The following is a 14,684-nucleotide window of genomic DNA, read 5'->3' as shown; positions in this document are numbered from 1 at the left end:
TGTTGGCACACTTTACATGCACATGTTATCAGACACGATCATGTTGTTTTATCAAGAAAATTCACTTTGGATCATAAATTCTTTTTTTTTCTAGTAAGACCTTTAATATTAGGGCATTATCATATTCTTGATAATAATTTTTTTCCTGTAAAAATACCAGAAAGTCCTTAAAACAAGATCAATTTGATTGATCTTGTTTTAGAAACAACACTGCATAAGATATTCAGCTTTCAGGGAATATATTTTTAACGTGAATTTTGTCTCACTGTACTGAGTTTTTATAGCCAAAACAAGTGAAAAAAAGTGCTGAAGAAGTAATCCAAAGTATTAAGAATACGTTACTGACCTTGAGTAATATAACAGAATATGTTACAAATTACATTTTTCAGCATGTATTCTGTAATCTGTAGTGGAATACATTTCAAAAGTAACCCTCCCAACCCTGTATATATATATATATATAAATCAATCGTGCTTTGGTAAATCAAAATGATGAGATACAATGTCATAGTTTTGAGACAAGAAGTCATTATGTTAAAATAAAAAGTCAAAATTATAACAAGCAAATATATATATACACCCACCTAATCAGACACTACTACACCACTGCTTTGTATCTCATAGTGTTTACCTTTATCATAATTCTGACTTGGCAACAAATATTTTTATGACTTTTTATATCAAACATACGGCTTTGTATCTCATACTATTGATTTACCAAAGCACTTTGTTTCTGTGGTGGAAATGGGCTGCCATGCCACAGTTCTCACACACACACACACACACACACACACACACACACACACACACACTGCAATTTTAACATGTCAAAAATAGTTTCATAACCGACGTAGTAAGTATTCCCGGTAAGCTGGCAATTAACCACTCTGGAATGCTGCCATACTAGTTATGTGCAGCATGTTTATGAGCACAACGTTTTTTTGTTGCTACTCCACTGGGGTGTGTCGATTAAGTAGTAAATGTTGCGGCTTTTATCAACTGCATAGTGAAACCTACGTATAAAATCCAGCGAAAGTGCAAGCCCAACCTGTAGCTAGGCAGATGTCTTCCAGGGAAACACCATTAGGTAATGCCCATGAAGAAGCCATGCCTCTAGTGGAGTGAGCTTTTACTCCAATAGGGCACCGTATGCCTTTCGATTCGTGTGCAAGCGAAATGGAATCCAATATCCAAGTGAAAACCTTTGCTTAGAGACAGCCAACCTTTTAAAGCAACCTGTGACAAAGATTGTTGAGATTCATGGCCAGGAATGAAATCTGACGGCTGGGAGTTAACATACATATTTAGCGGCTGTGGAATCCACTGTGGGCATCGTCCGCTGTTGCCATCTCTATCATGTCTTTTGTGAGGAGATATAATATCTCTGAGTGGAGAATTGGCATGTCCCGCACCGTTACGGTGGATAACACCATTGAAAATGAGGTGGCAGCCTCGCGAATCGTAGCACAAAGTCACACTCGAGCACAAAGCAGAACCTAATTTCCGGCTCATGACAGCGGGGAAAGTGAGAGGGCTATTAGGTGATGTTGAGGTACCTAAAATCTCTGCATTGTGGCACTGCGTCAACAACAGTACAAACTCGACGAGCGCAATGTTAGTGTGGGCTCTGACCAGGTAATCGCAGCATTTGTGTTGAACGGGCAAAGAAACTTGTTTTAGAGGAGAGAAGAAACGTAAGCCACGAGCCGTCGATAAATCCTCCATTTCCATGCTCTATTCCCCTCACATGCCTCTCTCGCGCGGTTACTCGGATAGAGGGGATGGCTTCGGCTTTCAGAACAAAAAACAAGCTGAGAACAAGCGCCTTTTGAGATTCATGCATTCACAGTGAACACAATCAGCCTCAACGAGTGCCGCTGTATGTAAAACAGCACTTCTGCCCGCCAGACAGAGTTTTTTCATGTGCTTGTGGAAACATTTGTAAAACGCCATCTTTATAAAGACACATGTGGGGATAACCTATAGTGTCAGCTATGACGCAGTATTCATGACTGAATTGAAAGGGAACTCACTTTTAGAGCAGTATATTTTATGATTTAGCTATACTTCAAATCTCTTTGCTAAACACTGTCATCTTCTGGCTGACATCTTGACTACATTCCCAACATTTCTCATTCAGATCTTGCATACTAAAATATAATACAGCCATACTGGGTATGCTATTTATTTAAGTAATATGCCTGAAATGTGCTGTATTATAAATAAAAGTGTTTCCTTCTGTATGTGATTACTGGATAATCATTTGTTAAAATTACAGATTTTACAAAGAGCAATTTCTAGCCAATGAAACATTTTAGAGCCAAGTACAATTAGAAAAGATATTCTATATATACACAGTATATATATATATATATATATATATATATATATATATATATATATATATATATATATATATATATATATATATATATATATATATATATATATAATATTATTTTAAAGGTAAGTAAATCACAATATTAAAATCCCCTAGTATTCCCAGATTGTTTATGACTGTGGACACCCTACAATTAAAGGGCACCTATTATGCCCCTTTTCTCAAGATGTAATTTAAATCTATGGTGTCCACATGTGTCTGTGAAGTGTCAGCTCAAAATACCCCACAGATCAGACACACAATTTTGTATTAACAGACATTTTTTTGTTCAAGTAATATTCCAGGTTCAATACAAGTTAAGCTCTATCGACAGCATTTTATGGCATAATATTGATTACCACAAAATATTTTTTAAATTAAACCTTTTCTTTAAAAAAAGGCAAAAATCTGGATTACAATAAGGCAAGTGTAAGTGAATAAGGCCAATCCATAAACATAAAAATACTCTCCATATGGAAGTATGTCCATAAGATGTAAATAATGTGTGTTAACATGATTTAAGGGTGATAAATTGCTAACTTGCCTTTTCTGCCTAAAAATATCAAATTTTACGTCTATGCCATGAGTGATGACGATGTTATGCCGTAAACCATAAAACTACGATTTAAACAACTTTACAGCTCAAATAAGACACAAGTTTTAACAGACCTCATTCACTTACATTGCAAACGTCTCACTGTAACCTCGTTTTTGCTCTATTTGTTTTTAAAGAAAAGAAGGTACGAGTCAAAATTAATGTTTGTGGTAATCAAAATTCTGACACAAATGTTGTCAACTGAGTATAACTTGTGTTGAACCAGGAAAATTCATTTAATATAGATCTGTCATAAAGTCTCAGTTTAAAAATGCAATGGTGCTACTCATGGTGTGTGACAAAATGAATAACAAAAGTTTATTTATTACAGAGAGAAATATAAGAAATCATCAACAAGCAGTCTTTGTAAACATTATTCTCATACACACTGGTCCATATCAGGGTCACTTACACTGATTCACATTCTTTTTCACATGCACGCACACACACAAATCGTTCTATCTCAGGCTGTTGCTGTTGGATTGGGAGCCAGTCAGACCAGGATGATCAGGACTATGTCGATTCTAAAGAAAAAAAGGAGCATGAAGAAAAAAAAGAAGAAACTTAAAAAGAAACTTAGTACAAAGAAACAGTTTGTAAAGCACTCATAGAACATACATCTAAAAAGAAGATCTAGAAAGATCCAAGCTACAATTCATATTAAAATGATCAGGCAAATCTAGGCATATGTAAATTACTTCAGACAAATTATTTTACAGTGTATAGTCAGAATGAATGTTATGCATGTGTGGCATTTTGGATTTTGGATGACACGGGTGTGCACGCCACAGAAACTTTGTGTAATATTGTAACAAGTGAAGGTGCGTACACACTGCCAGCGACTTTATCGCTGCAGGTCGCCAGTGGCTGGCGGTGAAGTCGCTAGTGGGTGTTCCCACTACTGGTTGCCTAGTAACGTTTATAAATGACATTCACGGATGCCACTCCATTGCTGTTGACAGCGAATCTCTTTTCTTGCCACTAAAAACAAACATTTTGGAGGGAAAAGACTAATTATAAATGGAATCAGTACATAAAATGCTTTATATCAAAGATGAATGAGAAACAAGGCGTGCTGTTTGCCATAGTGGCTGTTTATCTGCGGCGAAAATGCAAATGCCGGTCTGTCTGGGTCCATAAAATCCCCGTGATCTCAGATACACCTTTCCACGCAGTATTTTTCTTAAAAATGTCCTTGTACGTGGGAATATAATATGTTTCATATAGAGCACTGGAAAATTTCTAACAGCAAGAATTAGCCTTTCATCCATCTTTCCGTTACTGCAGGAGCTGAGAGAGAGAGAAAGGATCACGTGAGCTCTCCCGTCTTCTCTCCTATTGGCTGTCGCTTCCGTTAGTGGCTACAAAGTTGAACTTTTCTCAACTTTGTCGCATCGCTGGACACGCCCACATCTAGCGCCAACGGTCGCGACAGCTCGTGTCGCCGGAAGTCGCTGTGCTCGCATTGAAAATGAATGGTATTGAGTCGCTGTCGCGCACGATGTCGCTGGCAGTGTGTACGCACCTTAACTGACATATGATAACAACAACAGTGTGATACTGTATACATTTACAGTGGCCAAAACCAGCAGACAGAATAAACTCATTTTGATCAGTCTGTCCTCTAAGAACCAATCTTTACACTCATAGCCAAAGTGTGAGATATCAGGAATGAGAATGTGCAATTTTAGTGTGTATTTTTTTTGGACAGTGCTTTTAAAATGTTTGTAAATGCTGTGATTCTGTCCCATTATTGTATTGACTGCAAAACTAAAGTGATGCTGGACCTCACCTTTTTTTTCTTCTTGTCCTTCTTTTTCTTCTTCCGATCAGGGTCATCATCCCTCTTTTTCTTCTTCTTCTTGGGGTCAGAGTCTGAAGGGGTCTCTGCACAGACAAACACGGGTTACAGTCAGATTGTGTATGTGCAGAGACTGTCAGCAAATAAATATATCAGGTTTGGTACATTACCTGGTGGTAATGGATCCTGAGGACGAAGATGCCTGTGTTTGTGTTTGCTCTTTTTCTTTGGTGGCTGTATGTGCATCAGTCTGTACTGCTCTGGAAGCTAGAACACACACAAACACTATACAACTGAAGGAAATGCTCTGAAGCAGTGGCTCTCAACTGGTGGGTCGCTACGCAGAAATGCATCATTATTTTGTTCCAATAGGATTGTGGATAGCAGTGAAAAAACAATGCTGAATACAAATAATAAAATGCAACTAAACTTATATTCATGCATAGTAAGTAGGAATGCACCAATATGGAACTTCTGGGCTGATTCACATATGCTAACTGATCATTTAAAAAAAAAATGTTTTGATCTTTTAATCTAGAACCCCTAGCTAATTTATTAAAATCTACTTATTTTAAAAACAGGAGTCATTTCAAAGCTTGTCATTTAGATTTGACAATCTGACCAACTCTTAACTGCTGCTATTTAAGGTTTGGTGGATGTAACATATAGCTGATCTGAATGAGAAATAAATGACAATAAACTTAATAAATTGTATGTGCCCATTTATACGAGTATTTATGGTAATCCTGGTTGTGCCACTTTCACAACTGTCACATCTGTTTATTGATAATGTGAGAACAAGAAAGAATAAATTACACATTGCATGTTCTTAGGAGTGCCAAACCTTCTATATTCTGTAGGTGTCATTTTTCGTGGATAGCGCATTTGAATTCACAGAGCTTTTACAAAGCGTGTTGAAAATTAATTATAAATGAACCATTGGTTTTTCATATCAGCATTTGCATGTTTTAAACCGACTTGCCGATGGTTTTAATTTGGTTGATAAATATTGGCAGCGATACATATAGGCCGCTGATACATCAGTGCATCCCTAATTATAGTAAAGGATCCAGATTAAAACCAGCTCTATAAACAACGTAACAAGGTGTAGAGATGTTGAAATAATCCCCACAAAGCAATATGAGCCAGTTTGAGACTGCCCAAAGACGACGCAGGCAGTCAGAGGTTTACAGGTGCAAACAAATAAACCGTAGCTAATTATCAGCAGTAATTCTACTGTTGCTGCGATAAGATATTTTGATTTGACTGATTATCGGCTAATAATATATAATCCGTGTGCAGGGCCATAACAAGGTATTCTGGGCCCCCTGACTGTATATTGGCAATTGCCCCTTTCCAATAAAAAAATAAACATTTTAGAATTAGTTGTGGGGACCCCCTGCACCTATGGGCCCCTAGAATTGTTACCACCTTTCTCCGCACTAGCTATGGCCCTGCCCGTGCATCCACAATAGTTAAGATAGCAAAATAAATGAAAGTATTAATAAATGTTATTGATTTTTCCAATCAAATCACTCACCACGCTCTCCCAGCTAATTAGGTGGCAAGTGTGACAATTCACTTGTTCTCAATAGTTATATAGAAAAAACTGAGTGAATTGTTACACTGACGAAGGCAGACAGCCGAAACTTTTGTACTATTTTTATCTCCTGACTGAACTTAATAAAAGTATTTTTAGAGTGCAGACCTTTTTGCATTTTCATGTTTTTTTTTCCTAGCACAATTTTTGCATTGTGTTGCCACTTGAAGCAAATCCTAACAAAAAACAGTTAAGAACCACTGATCTAAATCCGTTTTAGAAAATTCACTGTTTTGGTCTCAAAACAAAGTTAGCCATCTGCCTACCTAGACAGCTTTTTTGGCATCACGTGCATAATTAGCCCAAACCCCTGTCTCTAGATAGCTCACTAGGGTTTGAGAAACAGCCATTGTGTCAAGGGATCAGTCAAACTGCGGATTTGTTTACCGGGCCAGTGTGCAGTCTAAATCCAGTGAGTAGAGCGCCTGTCAATGGGCTGAAGGAGTTTCCACATATTGGAGGTTTTTCTATGAGAGAGCGCAGAGAACTGCCATCCTGAACACCTGGACAGTCTATCATACCTGAAAGAAGGAGCACATTACATCAGTTCAAAACCTTTGAAATTACTGGAAAACTTTAGGTCCTCAAAGGATGTCAAGCTCACAATCTCCATAACTAGGCACCGAATAACCATAAACAACTAATTTAAATACCTGGATTCTATTCTAACTCACAATGTGTGACAAGGACTTTAATGTAATTCAATGTAATATCTCAATCTCTCTCTTTCTCTCACACACACACACACTTGGTTTTACCTGGTAACTCTGGTAAAAAGTTGCTCAGCTTCTCCTTCACTTTCTTGCCACAGAATTTATTATACGCGTGTTCCAGATTATAATGCGTGATGAGGTTCGTGTTTCCAGTCAGGTCGTTTCCAACTGGATCAAAACAAACACAGAAAATATCATACAAATGCACTTTGCCATGCTACATAAATTATTAAAACATCACTTAAGAGCTGAACTGTACCCATTGTACGTGTCTCCTTAAAATAAAGGCTTACTTACCAGGGAGTTCTCGTAATAAATAAAAGGGTTCGTTCATGGCTCCAGGTTTTCGCAGTGTATGCCCGCCATCCCCGAGCTGTCCTGGAATCGGAGCCGACACAGGCGCTTGGCTCATGGGCGGCGGAGGCTTCCCGGTCGCAAACCCCATACCTGCCGGTCCCGTGTCATTTTGCCCGAATAGAGTTGAAAATATTTCCGTCATAACCGTTGCAACCTAATCTATTTCTATAAAAGACCGTTAACACTCTATTTTATATTGCGTTCAAGCGTCCGACAAATACGCCAATGGTAGTACCGATACCGTAATGATTCGTTCATACGTGCATTAAAATTATTACGATGACGCGAGAAAAGGTTCCCTGCACATCAGTTCACCCAAACTCAAAGACACCATGCAAAACCTTTATTAATTAACTTGCAACCTTTGCAATGAAAACGTTAACCACAATTTCCACCTAAATAACATTACTCATCAAATAAAGTGAAATTAAACTATATTATTTTGAAGAAAGAGTCATATGTTCTTATACTGTTTAAAGGAGATCCCATTTTAGTTTATGGGATTTGGGTGGAAACTATGGTTACCATGGTAAATGTATGTAACAATCTCATCCATCAAAAATTATTTTCTCTCATACAACGAAGACGTAGAAACTTTTATATTTATTGATTTATACTCCGTTTAGTGACACAGTGCATCCGCAAAGTTTTCACAGTGCTTCACTTTTTCCACATTTTGTTATGTTACAGCCTTATTCCAAAAAGTATTAAATTTATTATTTCAATCAAAATTCTACAAACAATACCCCATAATGACAACGTGAAAGAAGTTTGTTTGAAATCTTTAAATAAATAAATCACATGTACATAAGTATTGTGAGCTGTGAATACTTTCCGGATGCACTGTAAATATACACTGACAAAACACTGTTAAGAACATGCAAGGAAGGGGACCTGGGTAGCTCAGGGAGTATTGACGCGGACTACAACCCCTTGAGTTGCGAGTTTGAATCCAGGGCATGCTGAGTGACTCCAGCCAGGTCTCCTGAGCAACCAAATTGGCCCGGTTTCTTGGGAGGGTAGAGTCACATGGGGTAACCTCCTCGCTGTCACTATTAGGGGGCCACGCTCTCAGTGGGGCACGTGGTGAGTTGTGCGTGGACAGTAGCATGAGCCTCCACGTGCTAGGAGTCTCCGCGGTGTCTTGCACAATGAGCCATGTGATAAGATTCGCGGATTGACGGTCTCAGAAGCGGAGGCAACTGAGACATGTCCTCCAGCCCGGAATGTGGAGAGTAACTGTGCCACCATGAGGACTAAGTAGTGGGAACTGGGCATTCCAAATTGGGGAGAAAAGGGGTGAGAAAAAAAGGCCTAGGAATGTTTAATGAAAAGTAGTACACATACTAGTGTGATAGTATCACAAAAAAATAAGCCATGCAATGGCACAAATTGAAATGTTTCTTAGTCCACAGATGTCACAGAGACTCAAAGTTTTCAGAAGAGGAAAGAGTCGAAACAAATGTTTCAAGATCCTCAATAGAAGCCTGCAGATGGAGAGAAAGAGACATTGTTGAGTTTGTGCTATCATGTGATGAAGAAATGTTATCAATCAAATGATCTTTTACCCTCCATTCTTCTACTGCTGTGGAAATGTGCTGCTCTGTTTGGGTGATGGTCTCTCTACCGGCTTGTACTTTCTGAGCAAGCAGTGTGTTTTCCTTCTGGAGTTTCTTCAGCTGTAGACACATGTATTCCTCCTGTTTCTTATAATTCGTCACTAAATCACTACACACATCCTGCTCTGGAATTCCAGTTGGACGCCTAAAACAAAAAACAGACAAAGCAAAAAGTTTTCATATAGTTTGTATTGGGGGTATAGTAGTAGTCCTTCAATTACTTTATTGCCATAATTAATGTTGTTTGTAACACAATTCTAGAAACACAAAAGATCACTTACAAAGTCTAAGTAACTAACACAGTCTGAAAACTTAGACATAATATATGATACAAAAAACAAACAAAATATAACACAGATACTGTGCACTCATCCGAATCCATAAGACTAGTAAGGCTAATAAACACAATGTATATCATAGTGTAGTACTGGGGGTGAACTGGGGCAGTCAGCATATTACTGCATAATAGCACCTACATATTTGACCTCATTTTAAAGCAAAACATCCTTTCTAATACATTATGGAGCCATACATAGCTTCAGTCTGTGTCCTCACCATGCAGGTTCTGATGCATCTTTAACAAGCTCCTCCAGTTTATCCAACTCTTCCAGCTTCACCTGCAGGTCTCCCTCCTCAATCACACTGGCAATTTCTTTCTAAACACACATATCATCATTGCACATATGCATCACATTCACTGATAAAACCTATGCTCAAATACACTACTAATGAAACAAAAGCAGCTTTCTGTTCTGATAATATAAACTGTTGAATTTTTAATGGAGCATTCCATTAAATTAACCACATGCTGTTTGTGCATCTGTTGTTAGATGATGTGACTAAAATTGTGCCCTATAATATAAATTAGAGATGCACAATATTTATATTTATCGGCCAATTATTGACCAAATTAAAAACAACTGCATATTGCTTATAAGAATGAAAACGCAGAAATGAAAAAAAAATAAATAAATAATGGTTCATTTGAAATTAATTATTAAAACACTTTGTAAAAACTCTGTGCATTTAAATGCACAATACAGAAATTATAATAGCCATAATATGTAGAAGGGTTGGCAATCCTTAGAACATGTAAAGTATAATATTTATTCTCTCACTCTTCTGTTAATGTGGAAAAACCACCATAAACACACATGACAGTTGTGAAAACACCACTTACCTACAAGATACATGATAAAGGAAATCATTCAAAATACTTTGAAATCAGCAGACTTTGACTAATGAGATATTGGTATGATATCCATTAATGCTGCCTGATTGATTGAATGAAGATTGAAATCGCAATATGGCCTTGCGCGATTATTAGACCTTAAAAGGCTGCAGCTGCATCTGAAACCGCGGACCGTCACAGTATGTACTGTATTTGATGAAGGATGCACTTATCTGCTGGCGAAACAGCACATTCTTTTAGGTATGCATGCAAGTATTATGAATAGATTTCGGACATACTTCATCCGGGGATGTTGTCATAGACTATGAATTTCTAAAGTTGTATCATTTACAGTACATAAAAGTTGAGTTATATTGTTTAGAACAGCAAAAAAGATGAGCAAAAACATTTTAGAAATATAGTATTATCTTTTTCATATCAATCATCATGCTATCATGTTTAGTTATTTTTTTATCTTCTATTTATCTTTCAGTAAGGTTCACTTAAAAATGTTGGCCTGTCATGTGTTCAACAGATTCAATGGATATAATTTATGGTAAGATCAGTGAAAAAGCTTTTGTTCCTTTTTGTACATTTTTAAAGCATAATTCCAAAGTAAAATAGTAATCTGATGATAAAAATAATGTAGGTGGAATAATAATGGTATTATCAGCCAAAAATGTTCATATAGATGAATCCTAGTACACGTGCGCGCTCTCTCACACACTTTTAGTGCATATATTATAATAAAAAGACTATATGGGTAAATCTCATTAAACTGTACAGAAAATATCCAAAACATCTTTCACCTTAATACAGCAATGTGATTTTAGGGTTAAACATGGTTCATTAGATTCACCCATATGTTACCTGCACTAATATCTGTAGTTGACTGACGAACTGTTTGTGCATGGCTTCTGTCAGCTGGGGGTTTTGTGCTGACAGTGGCTGGAAATAGTGGGAAAACCTGTTGAAACTGACACAAAATGTGAAACTAAGTAATTATATATGCAAAACAAAAACAGTACCTTTAAATGTACTATAAATTGAAAACTTTTTTGAACTTTTAATGCTACATTAAAACAGGCAGGAAAAAAAAAAAAAAGTAACAATTTTTGGGACACTGTCACTCAAATTCATTTAGATTTTTGTAGTCTGAACAGGACAAAAACACATTAAATTTTTACAAGCCTTATCCAAACAACATTCGTAGGTGGTTTGGAATCCGATTCTCTTAATGCATCTCAGTCTGAAAGGTCAGATCAGATTTCTTGTGGGGGTTTTTTCTCAATATTTGCTGTGCATGACTGTTATTTTTTTGCCATGTTTTTTGTCACCCTTTCCCGATCAGTTTAACCAGGGATGAACTGCTGAATATTCGGCAGAGCATACCTGATAATCCGCCCTGTCACAGACTGTAAAAACTGTAAACTGTGGACGAATGAAGCAGAGTTGGAACTACAACACTGCTTTGAATGCACTGATTGAAGTGTTTTTGAAGCTGCAGCCACAGACCTGGACGAGCTCACAGATACTGTGACATCATATATCAGTTTCTGTGAGGATATGTGCATCCTTACTAGGACATTTTATCATTCAATAACGATAAACCATGGTTTACAGCAAAACTCAGACAGCTTCGTCATGCCAAAGTGGATGCTTACAGAAGTGGGGAATCAACAACTGGCTGATGACCTGAATGTATTTTACTGCAGGTTTGGAAAGACCAGTCTAACACCCTTCCACTGCAATGATCTTCACTTCACACAAACGTCAACACCTCCTGCGACCCCCCCCCACCCACTCAACTTGAACTTATGATCGGTGAGGAGGATGTGTGCTGGGTATTCAAGTAACAGAAGACTAGGAAATCTTCAGGTACAGACAGTTTTTCACCTGCCTGTCTGAAAGTCTTCACTGACCAACTGGCCCCCATCTTCACACAGATCTTCAATAGATCACTGGAGCAATGTGAATTTCCATGCTGCTTCAAACGGAGTTACCGTAGTCTCTGTTGACCTCTCTCATCAACGAGGCGTTTCCGTCCACAGAACTAGAACTTTTGTACCATTCGGAGAAATTCTAGAGACTGTTGTGTAGAGCTGTGGAATATAATTGTTTTTATGATGCATCGCGATGCTGATGTAAACGATTCTGCATCAATGCATAAAAAAAAGCATATACAGTATATGCCATACTGTTTATAAATAAAATAAGTAGTCTTATTAAATATTAATAAAAAAGTTGCCCATGTCCTCCGTAAGCAAAGCACTTGCATCTGATGTTCGTAGATACAAGACATGGCAGAGGGAGAGCAACAGCCGGTACTTAAAAAATGCACCTAACTTCTTGAAAGCAGATATTTTGGCACGTTTTTGTTTTTACTACAAGAAGTAGAAAAATTAGCTTGATATAAAATATGCTGTGTGCAAGACATGTCGAACCAAGAATAAATACTTCGGCAGCACAACAAATATGAGGAGTCACATCTTCCTTTTTCACCAAGAGCTAAAGTTAATCAGCCAACAATACAAAAAGCAATGGTATCAAATTTACCTCAGAACTCCAAAAGGGCAAAGAAGATCACACAGTCCATTATCACATTTATTGCAAAGGATCTCCGCCCTTACTTGATTGTGGAAAACACCTGCTTTCGCTTCCTCCTCCATACCCTGGAGCCGAGATACAGAATCCCTTCTCATAGTTTTTCACAGACACCGCTTTACCTGTTATGTACAGTGACACAAAATCTAGAGTGAAGTTGATGCATAACACCAGCCAAAGGGGCCATCACCTGCGATTCCTGGACATCCATTGCCAAAGATTAATATGTAACGGTAACAGCTCATTATTAATGAAAGAATTGGAGGACAAGATGCATCTAGAATCATTTTATAATCGTTACAGAAATGCGTTGTTGATGAGAGAGGTCAACAGATAATGGCCAGACTGGTTTGAACTGACAAAGTCTACGGTAACTCAGATAACCACTCTGTACAATTGTGGTGAGAGGAATATCATCTCAGAATGCTAGTCTGAGATGCGGGTTGGTGTCATTTTGGTGGCATGAGGGGGACCTACACAATATTAGGCAGGTGGTTATAATGTTGTGGCTAATCGGTGTAAGCAAATTCACTCTATTTAATTCAATAACTGTATATACCCCTTACATTGCACATATATTACCACTTGCGCCATTCTATGTTTTATGCCATATATTTTTTTATGTCTATTTAAACTCTTACCTTGTTTTATAATCTGTCTCACAATAATGTTCTTGTGTACACTTGTTTCTCCTATCACCAAAAAACATTCCTTGTGTACGTTGAGCACACTTGGCAATAAAGCTAATTCCGATCTGATACTGATACCTCAAGTTTTGCAATGAGAAACATAGTGTGCTCCGAACAGCATAATGAATGCCTTCACAGGGCACTTCAAATTTATTACAGTAATGATGGCCACGCAGCAGGATCGTTACAAACATAATTTACAATAGAAATTACTTCAAAAGTTCAGACTGTTTTATTACACATTTCAGCCCCACAAAACTCTCACAGTATCACAGCTGAGTGAAACACACCCACATGCACTGTAAACCTCTTATAATAATACAGACATTGGCTTAACTTACCCAAAGAGATGCGCAGTAACCCATACCGGTTGCAAAAACCACAACACAATAAAGTATTGAATGTCAAAGGAATAAAGGACGCTTGAGCATTTTGAGAGTTTCATGACAGGACGCGGGTCATTTTCTCACCGTCCAAACTTTTTATGCTTTAATACGGGGCACATGTTTCGCTCTTTGCTAAAATACAGGACCCCAGGATAAAAGGCGCCCTGTATGGAATGTCTTAATTTCGACCGAAATACAGGACGTTCCCGCTAAAACGGGCAGCAACAACACTAACAGCAACAAACATTGCTTTTGCCACCTCTCCCATATTTAAGCAGTTGTCTGTGAAGAATGTTCATATTTGGATACTACTCTCATGAAAAGCATGATCAATGGTAAAACATACATTGATAAAATCTCATGCATGGTGATTATACGCAAGATTGCTGCGTTACCATGACAACTGCGGACGTGACAGAAAAACTGACTGTAGTCTGAACAGAAAACAATCTGATATGGACACATAACTTGCAGTTTGAACAGTCACTCCAAAAAATTTACAAATAAATCAGATTTGAGGAAAAATCAGATTTTTCCTAGAGTACCTTGCGTTCTCTACCAGCCATTGCAGACTCTTCTCCGTCACCTTTTTAAACAGTTTGAGTCTCGGTTTCCACTGAGAAGATTTAACCGAATAATTCCGGTTAGTTGATTTTCGGGCTGAAACTGCATCACTGTCAACAACTTTACACACATCACTTTTAACGGAAACAGATTCACTGTCCTTCTCAGACTCCTCCATGTTTCTAAACTGTTGATATTTACACAA

General features: G+C 37.7%; 2 protein-coding genes across 2 annotated transcripts; both read right to left on the bottom strand.

The window, feature by feature from the left end:
• Positions 1–3,266: 3,266 nt before the first annotated feature.
• LOC127660075 (mediator of RNA polymerase II transcription subunit 19-A-like) lies at positions 3,267–7,595 on the bottom strand. The gene is made up of 6 exons (XM_052150140.1): positions 7,387–7,595; positions 7,135–7,257; positions 6,764–6,897; positions 4,947–5,043; positions 4,768–4,862; positions 3,267–3,499 (listed from the first exon to the last, which is right to left on the bottom strand). The coding sequence occupies exons 1-6, from the start codon at positions 7,586–7,588 to the stop codon at positions 3,434–3,436; spliced, it is 717 nt and encodes a 238-aa protein (XP_052006100.1). The 5' UTR covers positions 7,589–7,595; the 3' UTR covers positions 3,267–3,433.
• A 1,191-nt stretch (positions 7,596–8,786) lies between these two features.
• Positions 8,787–14,684, bottom strand: LOC127660077 (polyamine-modulated factor 1-like). The gene is made up of 5 exons (XM_052150141.1): positions 14,461–14,684; positions 11,107–11,212; positions 9,621–9,721; positions 9,015–9,210; positions 8,787–8,933 (listed from the first exon to the last, which is right to left on the bottom strand). The coding sequence occupies exons 1-5, from the start codon at positions 14,655–14,657 to the stop codon at positions 8,865–8,867; spliced, it is 669 nt and encodes a 222-aa protein (XP_052006101.1). The 5' UTR covers positions 14,658–14,684; the 3' UTR covers positions 8,787–8,864.

This window comes from Xyrauchen texanus, chromosome 19, assembly GCF_025860055.1.
Source record: "Xyrauchen texanus isolate HMW12.3.18 chromosome 19, RBS_HiC_50CHRs, whole genome shotgun sequence".
NCBI lineage: Eukaryota > Metazoa > Chordata > Actinopteri > Cypriniformes > Catostomidae > Xyrauchen > Xyrauchen texanus.
This window is presented reverse-complemented; position numbering and strand designations above follow the sequence as displayed.

Excerpts from the sequence above, each read along its gene's own strand:
- LOC127660075 (XM_052150140.1), bottom strand. The coding sequence starts at position 7,588 with ATGACGGAAATATTTTCAACTCTATTCGGGCAAAATGACACGGGACCG. Across the intron at positions 7,258-7,386 it reads TTTATTACGAGAACTCCCTG|TTGGAAACGACCTGACTGGA; the intron begins GTAAGTAAGCCT and ends GTTTTGATCCAG. Across the intron at positions 4,863-4,946 it reads TCAGGATCCATTACCACCAG|AGACCCCTTCAGACTCTGAC; the intron begins GTAATGTACCAA and ends TTGTCTGTGCAG.
- LOC127660077 (XM_052150141.1), bottom strand. The coding sequence starts at position 14,657 with ATGGAGGAGTCTGAGAAGGACAGTGAATCTGTTTCCGTTAAAAGTGAT. Across the intron at positions 11,213-14,460 it reads TGGCTGGTAGAGAACGCAAG|TTTCAACAGGTTTTCCCACT; the intron begins GTACTCTAGGAA and ends ATTTTGTGTCAG. Across the intron at positions 9,722-11,106 it reads AACTACAGATATTAGTGCAG|AAAGAAATTGCCAGTGTGAT; the intron begins GTAACATATGGG and ends ATGTGTGTTTAG.